General features: G+C 42.3%; 2 protein-coding genes across 2 annotated transcripts in view; one reads left to right on the top strand and one right to left on the bottom strand.

Annotated features, from left to right (window-relative positions):
• dnajc17 (DnaJ (Hsp40) homolog, subfamily C, member 17) overlaps positions 1-20924 on the bottom strand; it is a 100434-nt gene that overhangs the window by 11847 nt on the left and 67663 nt on the right. The window lies entirely within an intron of this gene.
• On the top strand, positions 17770-20490 carry LOC147137467 (cytochrome P450 1B1-like). The gene has a single exon (XM_086050150.1). The coding sequence runs from the start codon at positions 17945-17947 to the stop codon at positions 19514-19516; it is 1572 nt and encodes a 523-aa protein (XP_085906276.1). The 5' UTR covers positions 17770-17944; the 3' UTR covers positions 19517-20490.

Below are 20924 nucleotides of genomic sequence, written 5' to 3'. Positions count from 1 at the left end.
GGGAAATGTGGTTGATTTTTGTCAAAACAATACCGCTTTTATCGACATGGCGCCGCCATAATCAACAAAAACTGACACGAGACAGTGTTTCTTTAACTACTGTAATCTGTCATAATGTTATTTTTATCAGTATCACAAAGCATGCGTGGCTGTTTACGAGCTGCCTTGTATTATGTCTTTGTATTAGATGCACTTGATGCAATATACTACCCACATCCACCTTACGACTGTTTTTCTGGCTATATGTGCCTGTTTTGTTGTATGACTGTGAATGTGACCTGTTCTGCCTGATATGTCGCAGGCATAGACAGATCAACAAAAAGAGATTTGTAATTAATAGTCAGAGCTGGGCACTTGACCCTTTTTTGCCGGTCCGGCCGCGACCCCCCCGCCCTTATTCATAAAAATCATCACCCCCCGCCCCGTTCCGCCTCGCGACCACGTCAAACGCATGAGGGCCGATTAGTGGGCCAGACTAAAATCCACTTCGGGCCATTCTTAGTCCAGCATTTTTAAATATTTGTCGCCAAGCGCCACCCACTCATGCATCCGTCCGGCCCAGCTCTGTTAATAGGAATGAATAAATAATAATTTTTGGACAATTGAGTGATATTGACTAATTTTCCCGCAGCACCTAATGCTAATGTGCCACCCGGGTTGGGAAGCATTGGTCTAAAATTGTGTGCATGGATGTTGCTCGGCTGCAGCCACTTTCCTCAATACCGCACCTCTCAAGGGAGCTCTCCATCATTCTTCTGCACATCCAACAGTGACAAACTATTATTGCGTGTAAACAAATGAAGTAAGAGAAGATAAAGTGAGAAAGCCTCCATGCTGGAGCCAGTCCTAATCAAATCTTGTTTGTATCTGTTTATTTGTGTTTGGGTTAGTGGCAGTGTAAAGTGGGGAGACCACCAGGATGTCGGTTTCCTGGAACAGCAGACAACGCTCGGTTTTTCATCTTTCTCATCCTCTCATTTTTAATGTCTTTGTTTGTCATTTACGGCCATGTCAAAATACAAGGTTGTGGCTCTGCTATTTGCGCATCGTCCAAATATGCGGCCAGGTCAATTTTAAGCCACACAGTTAGAGTTTGATGAGCTCCCATTTTGAAGCAAATACATCATAATGATTCACTTTGACGGGATCTGTTACAAACATGCAACGAGAGTGTTTTGCAACACGTCAACGATAACATCAATCATCGTGCGAACGTTTCAATAGAAGATGAGGGAAATGCAGAAAGCCATTAAGTGTCAGTATTATAGTGAAAGAAGTTCCTTCCCAACTTAGGTTTTGACTGTAACGGTGGCAAAGGTTAATCAGGAAAATACCATAACCGTCCCAAAATGCTGCTTGATTTGGGGACCTTGTCTTGCTCCTCGCTTACTCGATTAAAGGATTATCGGATAAACTTGGCTTCCCCAGAAGTCAACGTACTATATCAAAGTTGTATGACTGCATGTGTCAATACCACGATATAATAATACACCCAAAACCTTGGCTAGTAGGAGGTCCATATTGTTGTTGTGTTGAGTCTAATGATTATACACTAAACACTGTGGTGAGTTTGATCAACACAGCCAGTTTCAGTCTCCGAGCACGGAATGAATACCACATGTGCACATGCAGTCATTGAACGTCTTTAATCACAATCACAAAGCTTTTGCGTGAACAAAAAGTGAGGAACACTTGGCGACCCCCGTGTGTCTTTTGGGAATATTTATTAGTAACTTGTGCCAGGTGTTCAATTCTGTGTTTTGCCATTTTTATGTTGCTAAATAATGTCACCAAAATATTAGTAATGGCTCTCGGGATGATGCATTGCAGTTCTTCACATCAGCAACTCTATGTAATAATAAATGCAATATTGCCAAATAATACCCCTCCAACATCATTTTAGATTAATAATTCTCTTAGCAGGGATTTTTAGATGTACTGTATTAGACCTCATTGTTGTGTCACGGTAGTGTGCACACGTGCATCACAGGTTTGACGTTTTGGGTTCAAAACCAGGCTCCGGCCTTCTTGTGCATGCTATATGTTATCGCCATACTCGTGCAGGATTTCTCCCCCCCAATTTGTGCATAGGTGTGAATGTGAGTGTGAATGGGATGGCCACCATTCTAGGGTGTTCCCCGCCTCTCACCCAAAGACAGCTGGGACAGACTTCTGCGACTCTAATGAGGACAAGCAGTACAGAAAAATGGATGGGTGGATCTTATTGTCCGCCTTTTAACGGAACCCTTGTGGCAATCATCCATTTTTTTTAAATGCCTTTTGGTAGGGGCAGCAGAAAAATTGCAAAAAAAATATGCCACATTGAATTTAGCAGTCATAGCAAGACACGGCAACGAAGAAAAACAGTAGAGAACGAGAGGCTTCTGTGTGTGCTCAGCAAAGAGACAAATTTCAACCCTCACGCTCTCAATTATGAATCTTTCATCGGGAACCAAGAACAAACGAGCAAATTGGAGACTGTGGAATGATAATACTGCAACAAAAGCTAAGACACAAGAACAGGGGAAGCCACGTATCAGAGAAAGTCACAAAGACGTAGCGTGAGATCAATGGGCGATCAGCAGTGGTTTATGTCGAACGTATGATATTTGCTCAGCATGCTTAGAACACCGACTGAGCAGTTCAAGAAATAGGACCTTGTACTAATTAGTGGCAAACAGTAAATGTTGGTACTGTGCAGTGGGAAAAAGGGTACCATTATCAATGGTTTATCATTGTTTATAAAACGTTAGTAATAACATAATCAAATGATTAAAAATAATAATAGTAATAATAACAATAAAAATAACAGGAATTTATTGTCCGTTTTTAACTACAATAAACTTTACAACCAATTTCAAGCTACTGCCACACTATAGAATTATCCAAAGATCCATTCACACATCTTTCTGTTGGGTTAGTCCTTATTGGGGTCACAAGTGAGATGAATCGCATCCTGGCTGATTTTGGGCAAGCAAAACTCCACACAGAGATCCCGAGTAATAAGATACTTTTGTTCTCTTTGCCCCCCTTTGAATGTCTTTCGTTGTTGTGTTTCTAAATGATTTTAAGTGTTGTGTGAAGCATATTGAGTTGTCTTGTGTATGAAATGTGCTATATAAATAAAGTTGCCACGCTTTGAGTCAAGATTCAAACGCTTAATCTCAGAAGTGTGACACAGATGTGTCATGAGCCATTTGTAACAGTCCAAAAAGTGCCAAATTGTAAAATGAAAGAATTTTTTTTGTTGTGTTTTGGTTATAGTATATTAAAAACACAATGAGTGGATTTTTTTCAAAAGTGTCGCCTGACAAGAAATCATTGTGTGAAGCTCTTTTGTCACGTCATTCTGAGCTATCTTGACTCAGAATACAATACAGGACATTTGGCAGGAGACATGAACGTTAGCGTGAGCGTTTTGCGGATTACATCAGTGGGAACAAGCAAAAGTTCCTCCCAATGATCACGTTCCCTTTTTTTCCCTCATCGGTGGATGGGACAAGTGGGACAGTAACCTCTGAATGACCTGCTTGTGCATGTCACTCCTGAAAAGTAGATGGCGTGGACCTTGTTTCCTTTTGACCAGACACAGAGGTCACACACTCAAATACGTTGCCGCGCACAAAGTTCTTTCCGATCCACACACGGCTACCTCTAGCCACACCTCCACCATGGCTCCGCTCTATGAGATGACCCCTCTGCGAGCATTGTCACAGAATGTGCCTTTCACACGGGCGGGCGGCCAAAGCAAATAAACCAGCACCGTGCCAGCTAACGAGGGCACGAACAGGGTCAGAGGGGGGTCCTGCGGGGAGGTGCCAGGAGTGACAGAGCTGAGGGACATGGTCACGCAAAGAAAACAAGCCCAGCAAGAACAAGCCGGCCTTCTCACGCAGGGGCCCAGACATGTCTTGTCATGCGGCGGGCCGCCCCCACCGCGCCAAATTGGGGCCGACGTAGCTAATAAAACACAGGGAGTAGACGGGAAGATGGCCGCTGTCCTAAAAGCGAGGCGTTGCAACAAAAACAACCGAGCACCTCAAGACTGGCGGGATGAAGAGCAGAACCGCACAGCCATCTTTCTTCGTCCTCACTTGACCTTCAGTTGAGTTGGGCTTACAACATTGACGCAGCCTTACAGTCAACCCAAACGTATTTTTTTCAAGAATATGTTCGCAGCAGGCCCACTAGTTGAAACAAGGCATTCTGATCAATTTTGCGGCCATTTTGTCTTCTGTCGACTGAAAATGACATCACAACTGCTCACAACGACCAATCACGGCCCAGATTCAGAAAACAGGTCAGCCGTGATTGGTCGTTGTGAGCAGTTGTGATGTCATTTTCAGTCGGCAGAAGACAAAATGGCCACCCCCAGAGATGGCTAAAAACATGTGGATTAACACCTATTCCACAAACGCAATATTTATCAGAATGCCTTGTTTCAACTAGTGGGCTTGCGTAGAACATATTCTTGAAAAAAATAGGTTTGGGTTGACTTTAAGTAAAAGTAAAAAAGTAAAAATTAGCTTTTACTGTCAATTATACACGGTACCCGTTTTGATAACTTGGTACACCAAAGGTTTAATCCCAATGGCCATATATTGACTGAAATATACTGCGGAGTCTGATTTTGACTTGCTAAGGTTTCTAATGGTCTATGAAGGACATCTGTGTTGGGCCAATTGCTGCTAAGTGCCGGCACACTAAGGTCCGACCGACAGTGAGTTCGTTCCTCCCTCTCCTGCGGTGCCTTGTGTTTCTTACAATCTGATCAAGGTCTGACATGTTTTACACATTCTGTCAAGGCTTTGAATAACAAAAATGTGGACGCCAGACAGCTTTGGAGCATGTTTGTGACCACATCAGACTTCATATACTGTTAGCTCTCCTGCCAGGCCCCTCCTGGACTACGTGCACCGTGTCAGACGATCACACGCGAACGTGAAGAACCATACACCTTAGCTTATGGTGAGAATCGAACAAAATGTGGCTGACTAGATTTATCATCCCCACCATGACTGCCTGAAAACTGTTTTGAGACTTTCAAAAATTTGGCCAGGCAATCACGGCCTGTCATGCTTTCTGCCACGTTTTGTCACATCAACCCCGTTTTGTTCTTTGCTGTTGCCAGGGAACATAATGTAAATTTAACATGAATTTGCATAGTGCTTGTGCTGAAAAGAAAGAAGAAAAAGCTAACTAGAATTTCATGTTATCAAAACGATATGTTCCCATAGCTTTGCGAATTTTGAGAAGTGGCTAAAAAAAAAAGCTTAGTTAGTTAAACCATAGAGGGAATATCATGCATCTCTGAATATGTTGAATCATTGATTTCAAGTAGTTGCAATCAATCAATCAATCAATCAGTCAAAATCGCAGTTGACTTTAACTCTATCTATTTAAATATTTTTATGATATGTCATAATCTGACAAAGTAAGGAGGGAAGTTCTGTACTGATCAGTTTTCAAATGGAGGGTGTAAAAAAGGTGTCAGAAAAAGAAATGCTCAAGTAATATAGAAATACCTGAAAATGTATTTAGAGTACAGTAACTAAGTAGTTCCTTCCCACTGCTGGATTAAGTCGGGTTCTAGTGTAGGTAATTGAGGTGTCAGTATTGAAGTGCTTTGAATGCCTTGTAGGTGTAAAAGTACTATGCAAGTGAAAGCCCATAAAATACTTAATATGACAATGAGAACTTGCAACATTTACCGTACACCGGTTTAAAAATACAGAAGTCCCTTATTACATTTAATTGACCATATCTGAACACTGTTCACATGTGAGACAACAAAAACAGACACTTCTTAACTCATTCCAATAACTCCAAAGATGGTTCCATTACTGCTGGTAACAGCATCCAAGAGGAGAAATACTGTATGTCAACTAACATAGGTGGTCTGAGCCACATGTGGAGTATTGGGTGCCTCTTGGCCCCCCGAGAAAGCATGTGGAATACATTGTGCATGAAAGACTTTATTTACCTTGTGGGGCAGCCGCCACTTTTCCCTAAAGGAATTATTTAGAAATATATCACCTTGAGGGGAGGGTAAGATGTGTGAAGGATCCGTATTGTGCAAACTGTTAAAGGTCAAACTTAAAAAAAAAAAAAAAAAAAAAGAAAATCTTTCAAAAACCTGATGTGCTAGAAAAAAAGAGTAAAGACATTTTTTTAAGATCAGCATCAAAAATACATTTGGGGCACGTAAAGCCATCTCTTATTAAAATGTAATTAATGTTGTTGTTTTTTTTAAAATTAGTGCTGGATGGATTAGGATTTACTAGAAAATCTGTGTCGATGCTTGCTTGTCAAGAATGAAGAGAAGGATGAGAACGAAACCTTGAAATTGGCCAGTAGGACAATTGGCCGGATAACCGCTCTGCATTTACATTCTCTTATAGTAGTGCGTTTGGGGAATTAAATATAATGCAAAATATTGTGAGAAAAAATACAGACAAGAATGCACATGGAGAAGATACAGTGAGTGTAAATGTATTTTCCTTCTCTCAATTCCTGGCTGAACATAGCGACTTTGACTATGTGAAATGGAAAGTATGAACATCAGTCGTGCTAGCAGACGTAAATTTACACAAATGTAATGTGTGCGTGTCGCTGCTTAAAAGCATCTTCATGCCAATGGTGCACATGCACTGGAAAATAAAGGAAGAAAACTGACTTCTGTAGCGGTGGTGACAGAATGCTACATGATATGTAACTCTTATACCCAAAGAAATGGTACACTTTGTGAAGATCCATGCCACCGTTGTCTAGTAACGCCACGCAAAATAATAAACACCACAAATTGTTTATGGAAAAGGTGAAAGTTCACTTTTAACTTTGATTTGAACTAAGGCCAAGCCATCAACATGGATAGATCGCTGTAAAGGTTTGTGCTCAAAATGAGATGTGAGACTTTTCACCCAAATGCAAATGTTTTAAACGTTAATTCCATCAAAGTATATAATGGTCACATTAAATTATATAGCAACCAACCACAATGATAGCTAGGTTGACTTTTCTCATTTTGAACAAATGGTAATACATTGTATTTATTTTAGAATAACACGACAGCTTATGCTGGCACGTGACAAATGATAATAATGCATTGCATTGACATTTTTTTTCTGTTAAACAAAATCAAACATTGCACTATTAACTCCTATGGCAATTATTACAACAATTTTTTTTTCAAGCCACGGGTCAAAATACAAAGTCAGTTGCTATAAAGCATATCACAATTTCTAAATGATACCGTTACCAATTTGACTTAATTGTTTATCTTAAAGTTTGGTTAAAAAAAAAAAAAATACTTGCTTGTTTCTTTGTTGCTTTGTGCTACTGTAATCACATAAATGTGCAGAGTGTAGTGCCGCAGTATAACACACACAAGATTGCTCAATAATTGCATGATGAGTAAATGAAAAGGCAGCCAATGACAAACAGACGATGCGGGAAAGCAAGATTCAAACCTGAGTCACAGCAAATTTCGAATGAGGTAATGAAATCATGCACGATTAAAACATGTGTTGGTGCCAAACATTTACATGTGTGGGTAATATAAGATCATTTGTCACTCTGATACATTTGTTATATACTATACTGGTGGCTGCCGGCCTAAATACTCCATCAAGAGCACTGTCCTACATTTACAATCTAAACTCTAATATTTAGTTTCACACTTGATCAAATAAGCCAAATAATTACAATATGCATGAGGATATAACATGAGGATAGTGAAGTGGACAAAAATAATACCAACACCTCACGTGTATTGCATTCATATTATGCATAAAGCTTTAAAATATATATAAATACTATAATTGCACATTTCCCCACTGTGAGACTACTAAAAGTCATTTTATCTCATCTTAATAAAAAAAAATGAATGGTCACGACTTTGTTGGAAAACCAAGTTAATAAACTCCCAGATGGTTTAAATTGTTGGTTTTATTGCTCCCAAAAAAGTGTTTTTCTGTGTAAAAGAGGAGGGATCACCCTAGAATCCATTTGCTATGTACAATGCACGGTTCATGGCGTTGTAAATGCTTAGTCATCATTTAGGCAAAGGAATAAACTCAGGCAATAACATTAAAATGTGAGAGTCACGCTAGACTGTGTCAAAAACATTCCATGCCAACAAGGAGGCGTGAACGTTTAACATTCAGGCGCTCAGAGGCCCACAACTGAAAGCAAATATGACACCTCGCACTGGTGGAGTGCACCAGAGGACAAGGGACCGTGAGAGATGTGTCATCACTAAGGATCACGCTGTTATTATCCATCGGCTTGCTGTAATGGCTCGTCAGTTATCTGAGGACATACCAGTGTACTGTATAAAGAATTCCGCAGCTCCTCGGTTCCCCCCCCCAAAAACGTATAAATAGAAGCACAAGACTGAAACTGTATGAAAAAAAGGTCAACTATTAACCGAGTTGATGACCTACCAAAAAACTGTTAAATGCTAGCAGATGGTTACAATGAGTTGTTTACAAAAAACGTGAAATCATTAAATCATGGATTTGGAAAGTGGCAGAAGCTCTAAAGAGTATTTACATGCATGTGTATATAACAGCAGATTGTGCACATTTAGCACTCTCGTACTGAAGCACTTGTCTGGTCTACTATAAGGATGACTTATTTTCCTCATCGTTAATCCTATTCCCATTAAGCAGACGCACACCTCCTTTCCTTTTTCCTTTTCGCCCGCTCAAACATAACAAACAGGCGCTATTTGTCTTGCACAAGTGAGTCTGAGTCTATTCCCAGAAGGGAAAAGGTGTCAGCTATACATGTAAACAGTTATGGCTTTATCCTTATTAATAGAAGAGGTAGCAATTTATTTTTGTCTCCCGGGCTCCCACTGTACTTAGGTGCTTCTTTTAGCCAACAGGAACATCTTTTTTTAATCATTGTGTTTGCTTTTGAGCAGAATTATGTAAATAGTGCTTCACCAATTTTCAAGAAACGTTGTGCACGGTTGAAAGAAAAACATTTTAATTTGGTGCAAATTGGGTTTTCACAATTGCTAAGTTGATAATGTAGGATGGTTACATAGGAAGGTTTGAAACAAGTGCTGATTAAATTAGGATCGTTTGACATTGGTCGAGGGCTGCGCTTGAAGTTTATTTTCAACTCATTGTGATACAGCAATACAAAGTGACATAATTAGCATTGGCATAGATGGTCATTTAAAACAACCAGCTGGTGCATCAATAGTATACGTGAACACTTCTCCTTTTACAAGCCAGTGCACCGTGAAAATGATAATTTGTTATAATTTAAAAAGCAATTAGTAATAATTGCGGATTTCAGACAAATCCCAGGGCGTCTATAAAAAAAAGCAAAAATAGCTGTGAGACTACAACATTGCTCTGATGCACCGAGGGCCGTGAGTGAACTCTGCCCTCAGTGCACTGCCCCAATCTTGCGGCAGTTCCATCCACTCATCTGCAGAATTGGAGCAGTGAAGGGGGGGATGGAGGGAATAACATGACCGCACACTGACCCGGCTTCATTTTCAGGATACTAAAATGCACAGAGCTGCTCATGCAGAACACATGGAGGTGCAAAAAAGAGGGAATCACGGAACTTTATCCGCCCAATTACACAATGAGGAGAGCAACCTGCTGCTAGTATCCATACTGCACGGAACACTCGGTGCGCCTGAGGCTGAGCAACTGGCCTCGGCCTCCCCACCTGCCGAGCCGTGCACAGACACAGACAAAGGAGCTCATCAAAAATGCCAATCAGTAAAGAAAAAAAAACGATTAAAAAAGAAACAGCAACGTCCTGTTTCATAACAAAGACGACGATCTAGTTCATCACAACAAACCGCAGCAAAACAAACAAATAGGAGCAAAACAACATTAGCAGTTTAAAAAGCAGTCTAGTCAACTCATTAGGTGCTTTGTCACACTTTGCATGTTGCATGAAAACACTGTCTGGTTCTTCAGCTAACAAACTGTTGATAATTATGGAGCAATTTTGCCCATTTAGAGCAAGCTAATATGAGGTAAAATCATAGTTATTCATTAAAACAGGAATCGCGTGTGTTAAATAGGGTAGTCAACCCAAACATATTTTTTTCCAAAATATGTTCTATGCAGGCCCACAATCTAAACAGGGCATTCTGATTCATATTTTGTTTGTAGAATATGAGAAATCCACCCGTTTTTAGCTAGCTCAGGGGGCGGCCATTTTGTCACTTCTGTTTACTGAAGATGACATCGAAGTTGCTCAGTGCTCAAATAACGACCAATCATGGCTCAGCTTCAGAAAACAGGTGAGCCTGAGAGGGCTAAAAGTGGGTGCATTTTGCTGCTTAACTTATATTTCACAAACGCAATATTAATCAATATTAATTTCAACTACTGGGCCTGCATAGAACACATTCTGGGGGAAAAAAAATGTTTGGGTTGACTTCTACTTTAAAAAACGATTGTGTAAAATGTTAAATATTAGACCTAGTTGCCCATGTATAGGAAGTCAATAATCGCTTTTACACTGCTTGTAAAAGCTGGTGTTTGTCTATTTAAATGGTGCCAACACGGAATGGGAAGAGACAACCCTAGAATCTTTCTCTATGTGAGGTAGTGTATGCAGCCCCTTTCACAATGATATTTTTCACTTTTCCCCCCCTTGTGGCTATTACGTGTAAATGACACCCACAGGAAATTTTAAAAAAATCACCTATTTGCTTTTGAATTGTAGTTCAACACCATTATTAAAAAAAAAAACGTCATGACACAGGCCTGGACAAAAAGCATGGTACTTAATATGAATGTTTTATTGCAGAACCGTTTGAGGCAGTCACTGCAATCAAATGATTTTTGTGACTTTCAATGAGACTTCTACATCCCTCAGCAGTTTTTTGGGCCCACTCTTCAAAAACACTTGTCCCAGGTTTGAAATGTGCTTTCTCCAAATGGCATCTTTCAGTTGCTTCCACAGATGTTCAATAGGATTTAGATCAGGGCTCATAGAAGGCGACTTCAGAATAATCCAATGTTTAGCTTTTAGGCATTCTCAGATGTTTTTAGAAGTGTTTTGAGGGAGATCCTGTTATAAGGCCCGTGACCTGTGACTGAGACCAAGCCTTCTGACACGAGCCAGCACATTTATCTCTCGAATACCTTGATAGTCTTGAGATTTCATCGGACTCTGCGCAGATTATGTCCAGAACATAACAGAGCTTCCTCCATGTTTCACAGTAGGGACAGTGTGTCAATTTGTCATCAATTTTCCTCCTGCGTCACATCCAGTGAGGTTGGCTCCAGTCCCGTGGGTCTTAAATTTCTGAATAATATGTGCCACCATAGAGACAGGAACTTCAAGCTGCTTGGAGATTGCCTTCTAGCCTTTACCTTTAACTTGCTTATCTATCATTTTCTTTCGAATCTCCTCAGACAACGTTCTCATTCACTTCCTCTGGTCCATGTTTCGTACGGTACTTACCACTTCACCAAAAAGCACAATGACTATGTCACCCTTTAAAGAGGCCAACCGATTGCTTACAAATTAGATGCAAATTAGAGGACACACAGCAGTCCAGGCCTGGTTCACGTGTTTGCTTTTTTAAATAATTCCGTTGAACCACAATTCAAAAGCAATGTCTGATTTTGATTGGTCAATTTTGATTAAATTTGTATTAATTATTACTTTTGTCAGATGAATGTATTTTTCTGTGTGGAGTTTCCTCTCTCTCCTCATTGGTCATTCCTATAGTGATTCCATTTGGATTATTTCAGACAGGGGGGTGAGATACCTAACAAAGTGTCCTAAAAGCGCCTTCCGATGAGCTCACAGGCTCGGGGTCATCTGGAAGCCATTTCTCCTCGCATTCTCTCCCTCGTCTCATTTTAATCTCTCGGTACAGCCTTGCACCCCCCTCCTCCACGCGAGCCCCCCCGCTCCCCGCTCCCCGCTCCCCTGGGTAGCCGGAGTTCAGTGGCCGAGGTCCGCGCACGCCAGGCCGGCGGCGGCACGCAAGCCCATCCCCGCTCGGCTCCCCAAGCACGCAAAAAACTGGCCGACATTAGAAAGAAATATCTCTATACTGTACATAATACATGGCTACTGTGCTGGGTGCCACGCAGTGAAGTTGTATCACGCAGCCTGCCTGCAGCGGAGGTGAAAAGTGCCCCAAAAGCTCAAATGTGCTCGGAAAGATTGCAGTTCAATTACTGTACTTATCTAATTAACAACAAAACAAGAACTTAATGGTGTCTCTGTGGGAGTCTTTAACTTTTGTAAGTGTGTGAATAAGCATCTTATATAAACGTTAATGTGAAGAATTTCAAGGCAGGACAGTAGTCTAGTGGTTAAGCATGTCTGCCACACATTTCTGAGATTCAAGGTTTGACTCTCAGCTCGGTTTGCATTTTCCCCCCCATGCTTGCCTGGCTTTTGTGAAGTGAAGACTGAATTGTCCATGTCTCACTCAAAGTCGGCTGCTGTAGGCTTCAGCTTGCAACACTGCACTCTAAAGACACTTGGGTCAAAAATAACCCAATTTGGGTCAAAAACGGACCGATCCACTAATTGGGTCCACTTAACCCACCTTCTTTTTTTTTCACAAAACAACAACATTTTGGGGGGTTGTTTTAGACAGAACAATCAATTTTTTGGGTCGTTTTCTGCAAAAACAACCCAGAAACTTGGGTCGAATTGGCCCAATTAGTGGATTGGTCAATTTTTGATCCAAATTGGGTTATTTTTAACCCAACTGTTTTGAGAGTGTAAGGGAGGTGTCTCACAGAGCGGTGAAGGCTTATGAGTGTTTGAACATGTTCCAAATTTGAAGAAGAAAAACTGTTTGTGTCCATTAAAACTGTTTGCGAATGTAGAACCCTGACGAATAAAATGCATTTGCTATTCGTGCAAAAACACTTGCAAACCTTCAACGCTCAGTGACATATGGGCTTAGACAAGCACAATGTATTAAAATGTCCCGATTTGATATTCTCCCATTGAGTTGTTGTGGCTTGTTTGGAACACCTAGCTTAAAAAAGGACAAATATCACCAAAGATTGTGGGGGGGGAATCATATACGTACATAGAAGTCCTAGCAGTAAGTTTCCAGCGTCACCACGTGTGGTATTAACTAGTTATCAAAGTTAGAAGTGTTATTTTGTCTGTAGGTTTTATCATTAGCTTCTTTGTTGTTGTTCTTGTGAGAATCACTGATGTTAAAAAGTGAAACGTGAAACACTTTTTTCCCCACTATTACACTTTTGTCATTTCAGTTTTCATGAAAAGATTTACATAACATTAATTTATTTGACAATTAAATACCATAAATCATGTCTGTAAAGTTATAAAGGATCAAATGATGGTGACAGTTTTATTTCCTCAGTTTCTGTGGGAAAATGCATGTGTGTGCTTGGCGATACGTGTCAATGCGTCACATACACAAGATGAGCCCCTGTATCCTTGAGGTAAAATGCTTTCATTGACTTTAAGCAAAGGCAACTCACTTGTTTTCCACACTCTGGGGTCTGCTTCCACTCAGAGAACAACGGCAAAACACCAGCAGGAACACACAGCTTACTGGTTGTCAGTCTAACGAAAGCCGCACTTGCCATTGGCCCAGCAGTATGTGGTGTGGAGTAAGGGCTGCATGGCGCACAGCACGAGACAGGTCTGTCCCTAATAAAAAGCCAGTTTTACGTTGACAAGAAATATTTGTGTCTATTTCTCTTTTGGGGCACGCTGGTGCGTACCTAATTGACCTTGAGTAAAAGCGGAGGTCACACAAGTATAATCATGACCTGATATGCACTCCGTTCCTGCAATATTTATTCGCAAAAACTCATAAAAGAGATTTTTGGAAGGGCTCTGCAGATTCTTGAATCATTCCTAACATTTTCCAAAATGTTCGTCTCTCTTGGTCATGGTTGATTTTTTTCGTCTGACACAAATGAAATAAATATTTCACAATAGCCAGATTCTCCGGTTTTTTTTTTTTTTTTTGTTCCAAATGAACACAGAACACAGAGGCCTCAGTGACACTGTAATTGAGCCAATCTTATATCAGGTTGCGTGTACAGCTGCACGCAAATGATCACAGCCGCTTTGTAAAATTACACTGGCTGGGAATGAACTATCACGCTTCAACTCCAAATTATGAATTTATTAGGGGGATTTAAGTACCCCAGTCCATAAAATAGATGGAAAGTGACATTCCAACAGCGGAAGAGTACAAATTGACCTTCTTTAGAAGCAAATATTTAACTTTTTACATTTGCACTTAACCAAGACTGGCACGTGAGACTGACCACAGTCCTTGAAGTGTTCCCTTCAGTCTTGCGGGGGTGCTCCTTTTTTCAAGCATGTAACAAAATACTACTTACATACCATTTTAGATCACTTTGAATGCCTTTTCACACGAACAACAATCACGTCTGACATTGACAATGTTCCCCGGTTAACTTGGTTTCAGATTGTGGTCTGGCATATGAAGACGTGACCATGTCAAAGCACAAATGCCCAGTGGTTACCTCCTGGTTGTCTGCGGAGGTGCTTGCCCACAGGATGTTTTTGTTGGTGTGTTTACAGCTTTTTCAGTCTCAGCTCACCATTAACCCCCCCTCCCCTCCCGAAAATGGTCCTATATGCACGCCACACTTTTTCCTAAGTCCCCCCCCCAGCTGCCCAATTGCCAGTGGACCCCTGGCTTCGCTCTCACTACTGCAACGTTCCCAGTCCAATCCAAAAGCCGCCCCCCCCCTTTCCCTCTCTCCCTTCCTCCCTGTCGGTGCTGTGCGTGACAGTAGCTCACTGAGAAGTGGAAATGAGACTAGTAAACAATGATTAGCTCCAGAGCCAGAGCAGCCTGGTCTGCCATTGGTGCTGTCTCCGCATACTGACTGCCCACACCCAGCGGCACATGCAGCATATAGAGGGACCCCCCACCACCAACCCACCACCACAAACACACGCACACAGTGCCTTCAGCCGGAGTCAACACCAGGTCAGGGGCAGCCTCCCACAGCCAGGTTACAGGAGGTAATCACAGGCAAACACAGCAGCCACACGCAAAATGCACATATGACACCCGCCCCCGCCGTGACCGCCCCCACAACACCCTACCACCCTCTTCCTCAGCCACAAACCTGGCTCGAATTAGCATGATGGGGATGCAAGTGGCCACATGTGTGCGAGGAGCAGACTGAGGTGAGGGGGGGGGAGTGTGGTGGGTGGGGGTGGGGGCGATTCTCCCCTATAGGAACAGAGAAGAAACAGTCATCCCCAGTGCAGTGTATTCAAAGACATTGCAATGTCTCTGGTTAACCCAAGAATCATTGTGGAGGCTTTGGTGCTTAGCCACACCACATTGCTACAGACAAACGGCTTCCAGGCTTGGACTGAGCACAACCCCATATCTAAAAATGCCCTCTTTTGAGCAATTAACATCAAAGAACAAAGCGTTGTGATACACAACTTGTTGCCTTTGTTTGTTTACATTATTTAGACATGATGACATTTTCACTAAATTAAAAACACGCCATAGGCGCGGCTAGCCCATTTATAGGGGCACTGAAGCACCCTGATAGTGAATCCAAGCGTGCTAAAAAATTGAGAGATCTTGAGATGTTATTTACTGTGTGGTCTTTTTTTTAACAAGCGAGCAAAGTGTTGAAACCATACAGTACTTGGTAGAAATGTAATATTTTATCAACAAAAATCCAGTAATCCCCTTGCCTCAAAAATGGTTTGATCGACCCCATCCCTCCAAGCTATTCTCAACCAAATGCGCAACTACGGCTATGCAGTTTTGGAGTGGTTTGAGTGAGTAGCTACTTACCTTGCTTAAACAAGGCAGTATGTGGCAAATTTCTTAACTTCTGCCGCTCAATATCAACAGATTATTATCATTACCAGGCCTCGTATTTGTTGCATTTAACTGTATGTCACACGTTCATGCTATTAGGTAGGAGCAGAGATTGGTTTACTCGAGTCATATGACTTGACTCGCGTCAGACTCTAGTTGCAATTTTTAGGACTTGCGACTTGCTTGCCAAAAACATGAGAACAACTTGACTTGACTTGGTATATCGAACCTGACTTGGACTTGAACTACATGACAAGCAAGTAAGAAAGAAAACGAAGGTTTTTGTTTCATTCACACCAACCTGGCAACCCGGTCAGTGTCACTCGTTAGTGTGAAGTGGCGAAAGAGACACCCAACAGCATGGGAGCAACTCCAAGGATCATTAATTGGAATTAATGGATTATTTTGTCAATAATGTTGGCGAAAATAGGATGACAAAACGCATAGTTTGCACCTCACGGAATGAAGACACAACAACGACGTCTAACTTCATTTGTCGTTACAAAATCCACCGACAGGTAAGCTAGCCACAGTGACTACTTTTACATGCAGTCAATATTCGGGTAAAGGTAAAATGTCCAATTTCTGAAATATTTGGAATAACCCATTTACATGCGTGAGCGAACTCACGCATACATGTTAATTGTGATCCTAACCGCGATGTACAGATAACGTCACGACACAAATAGACAGAGCTGGGCATTTTACTAAAATTTCCCAGTCCATTTATCGCCTTTCGCCTGCAGCCCAGGGAACCTTCCGCCGTCCATCTATTCCCATTTTTGTCCGGCCAGACCAAATATTAATCGCCAGGGATGGGCACTTGACCCTTTTTTGCCGGTCCGTCCTCGTCCCTCCATCCTCTGACCCCGTCTGTCCTCATCCTCTTAAAGCGCTTGCATCCTTACATTAAAATAAATAAAATAAAATAATTATTGCGAAATAATGCAAGGTTATTTTAGGAGGAAACAAAAGACTTCCAGGTATAATAAGCATTTTTGCCCAAAAGACTAAATTCAAAATGCCTGACAAAAACAACACTGGTGACTTGGCACTTGCTTGAGACTTGGAAGGTTGTGACTTACTTGTGACTTGCACATGTCTGAGTTATTCCCACTTCTAGGTAGGAGTTAGTTGATATTTTTACTAGCTTGGAAATAACGTTACAGGCGGTCATTTTTTTTGGAACTGCAATGAGGGAGACACAGTTTTAGCATACTAATGTGTTAATAAAGCCAAGGTGCTGAGTAGTTCACTGTACGAACGGCAATTATGATTGGACGTCGGTGTGTGTGCGTGTGTGTGTCTGTGTGTGTGTGCGCGCGCCAGTGCACATTTTTTGAGCGGTAAAATGTGAAGCCCCGGACTAATCCGCATTAGAGCCCCATTTAAACAGCAGCACACACAAGTTAAAACATACACGCAGTCTTCCAAGTGCACGCTGATCAAAACAAACTCGTAATAAATCGCTTATCCACAGTGCACAAATTAATTTCAGTTGCAAACCAAAAATTACACAAACCGTTTTTCTATATTTTGTCTGACCACAGTTAGTCTTCCAATGACCACAAAAGAAGGAAATAAAAAAAAAAAAAAGGCACGTCAAAATGATGCACAGAGAGGTGCGCAAACGTTGCCAGTCCCCCAATTAGTAAAACAAATGGGCGCGACACGTTCTCCACTAAATCTTTCAGCAGTTGCAAAGTCTCTGCTCCTCCAGCCGCGCTCACTCAGCGCGCGCGCTCCCGATGTGACGCTCGCCTCCGAGAGCGCTGCGCGTCAGGGAGATAATGTAGTGGGGGTCTGCAGGACTTCCACAATGGGAGGAGTATGACATCTATTCCGAGCCCTGCCCACTAACAGCAAAATATATAAGGTGGAGGGAGGCACAGTCAGCCAGTCAAACCTTAAATCATCTGGAAAAAAAAAAAAAAACTTTTGCCAAACTCACTTGACTGGCATTTTTTTATTAACTTTGCTCTTCTGATTTGGACAAAATAGATTCATTTTTGCTTTATAAAATTTCAAAGTATATTCTCTGAATACATTTTGAGCCAAAGAAGTTCATTTATTTCCCCCCTTTTTTGAAGCGGTGCCTGAATATTTGTCCCAATGGCAGTGGACACTGACTTTGCTTTGAAGAGCATCATGCGAGAGTGGGGTGGACAGGTCCAGCCGGCTCTTGTTGCATCTTTCATCTTCCTCTTCTGCCTGGAAGCCTGCCTGTGGTTCAGAAACCTGAGACTCAAGAGAAGACTGCCGGGACCCTTCGCCTGGCCCGTGGTGGGCAACGCCATGCAGCTGGGCCAGATGCCTCACATCACCTTCGCCAAACTGGCCAAAAAATATGGTAATGTGTACCAGATAAGACTGGGTTGCAGCGACATCGTGGTCCTGAATGGCGACAGGGCCATACGTCAGGCTTTGATACAGCACAGCAGGGAGTTTGCCGGCAGACCGAACTTTCTCTCCTTCCAGATGATCTCAGGAGGAAGAAGCCTGACATTTACTAATTACAGCAAAGAGTGGAAGGCGCATAGGAAAATTGCCCAGTCCAGCCTGAGAGCCTTCTCCTCTGCAAACAGTCAGACCAAAAAAGTCTTTGAGCAGCACGTTATGGCCGAGGCTATGGAACTGGTGCGGGCATTTTTGCGACACAGTACAGACGGACAATATTTTGAGCCGTCTCACGAGTTCACAGTAGCCGCTGCTAACGTCCTGTGCGCCCTTTGCTTCGGGAGACGATACGGGCATGACGATGTGGAGTTCGGGACCATGTTGACGAGGCTGAACAAGTTTGGCGAGACGGTCGGAGCGGGCAGCCTGGTTGATGTCATGCCCTGGCTGCAATCCTTCCCCAACCCGGTCCGCAGCATCTACGAAAACTTCAAGAATCTCAACGAGGAGTTCTTCGCCTATGTGACAGATAAAGTGGTGCAGCACAGAGCGTCCTTCGATCCCGACGTGACCCGGGACATGAGCGATGCCATCATCAACGTGATCGAGCACGGAAAAGAAAGCGGCCTGACAAAAGAGTTCGTAGAAGCCACGGTGACAGATCTGATTGGAGCGGGCCAAGACACCATATCCACCATCATGCAGTGGATCACGCTACTGCTGGTCAAACATCCCGAGGAGCAAGCAAAGCTGCATGACCTCATCGACAAAGTGGTGGGTCCAGACAGACTGCCCTCAACCGAGGACCGCGGCAGCTTGGCATACCTGGACGCCTTCATCTACGAGACCATGCGCTTCACCAGCTTTGTCCCCATCACCATCCCTCACTCCACCACCGCCGACGTCACCATCGAAGGTCTCAGCATCCCCAAAGACACAGTGGTCTTCATCAACCAGTGGTCCGTCAACCATGACCCCCTGAAATGGAAGGATCCGCATATCTTTAACCCCTCGCGCTTCCTGAGTGACAATGGAACCCTCGATAAGGACGTCACCAACCGTGTTATGATTTTTTCAATAGGTAAGAGGCGATGTATCGGTGACCAGATTGCCAAGGTGGAAGTCTTTTTATTCACGTCGGTCTTGTTGCACCAGTGCAGCTTAGAGAGCGACCCCTCTCAGCCCGTCACCCAGGATTGCTCCTACGGGCTCTCGCTGAAGCCCCTCAGATACTGCGTCAACGCCAAGCTCAGAGGAAAGTTACTTGGCTTGGTTTCCCCAGCGTGAGCTGCACGCATCAGCGATGTGACTCAAGGCAGGCAGAGACTTCCCCACGCTTCCCCACCACCAGTGACATTTAACAGTGCGTACTAGCATACCTGCACAAAGTCTTATTGTAAAATGTTCCTATTTAATGTATTTAAACATGCATTGGGAGTGTGGTGTTATATCTGTAATGTTAGACCGGTAGAATTCAGGTCAGTGGACTTTTGGAATCAATGCAAGAGGTTAAAAAAGTTTCACAAAAAAAAAATCTAAACTATTATCTAAAAATAATAGTTATTATTATTATTACTATTACTTTTGCATGAACATGTAGGATCTGCACAGGGGCATCTACCGACCTTTAATGGCCATTCAAACTAACATTGTAATGTAATAAATGCTTGTGGAATGTTACAGTCACTTGTTGACTCATTGTTCTCAGTCCATAATATCTAAGAATATATTTAACCTTTTTCACATCGTGCTATATCAAAATGTGGTTTTCTACGTTTGGGCTAAGACAGTAAATGTAAGAATAAATGTTATGTGTCTACTATGATCTACTGTATTCACGCGAAGACCTTGGATAAAGAGAAATGATGAAAGGGAGAGGAGAACTTGGAAGTGAAGAGGAAGTCTTCCATCAACATCCATCAGAGAAAATGTGCACAAACTTTTGTGCAGCCAGTGTTCCCCCGAGCACCGTCTGCCAAACGCCGCTCCCACCAATACACACAGCACAGATGTGTACCATGTTTTTTTTGTTGTTTTTTTTTCCCCCCATGAGGCATTATCATGACTGTGTTTGTTTACAACTTTTTCAAAGCTACACGAATGTTTCTGCACCGTCTACAGGCCTGCACGCTCAGTGCATGGCTATCTTTTGCAAACAACTACTCAGCGAAGGTTTCATGTGATGGCTTTAAATGATGAAAAAATAAGCTGTATCTACAATTTATACTGATAATAATAATAATAAAGAAATGTCGAATGTTTCTTGTGTCTGGATTTAATTTCACGTTGAATCCTACAGTAGAGAGGGACTGACTGTCTTCTGTGTGAAGTCGCACTGCATTATGTAGGCCATACTATCAAACATGTGGCAGCAAAATGATGCCACCATTGTCTATTCGTTTGTCATTAGTCATTGTTTTTAAGTGAAACAAACCTTGATTTGTGGCTGCGCATCACCAGAGCACAATGACTTTTCAAGTCTTTCATTTTGTTGCACAAGCACTCACATGCACATATGCTAGAGATTTGTGTTCCCGAATCCCGAGTTTGAAATGAGCTCAATACAGACAACAGTCTGCTTTGGACTGACCATCATCACATTACGCAGGGTCATCAGACGGCATTCAGTTTGAATAATATCGAAACCTTAAAACTCTTTACATTTCATGGAAATGTCCTTTCAGTTTATCCAATG

The sequence above is a fragment of the Filicampus tigris genome, chromosome 13, assembly GCF_054856515.1.
Source record: "Filicampus tigris isolate MCC_2025a chromosome 13, RoL_Ftig_1.0, whole genome shotgun sequence".
NCBI classification, from domain to species: Eukaryota; Metazoa; Chordata; class Actinopteri; order Syngnathiformes; family Syngnathidae; genus Filicampus; species Filicampus tigris.
The sequence above is the reverse complement of the archived record's forward strand: the minus strand, read 5'-3'. Positions and strand labels throughout refer to the sequence as shown.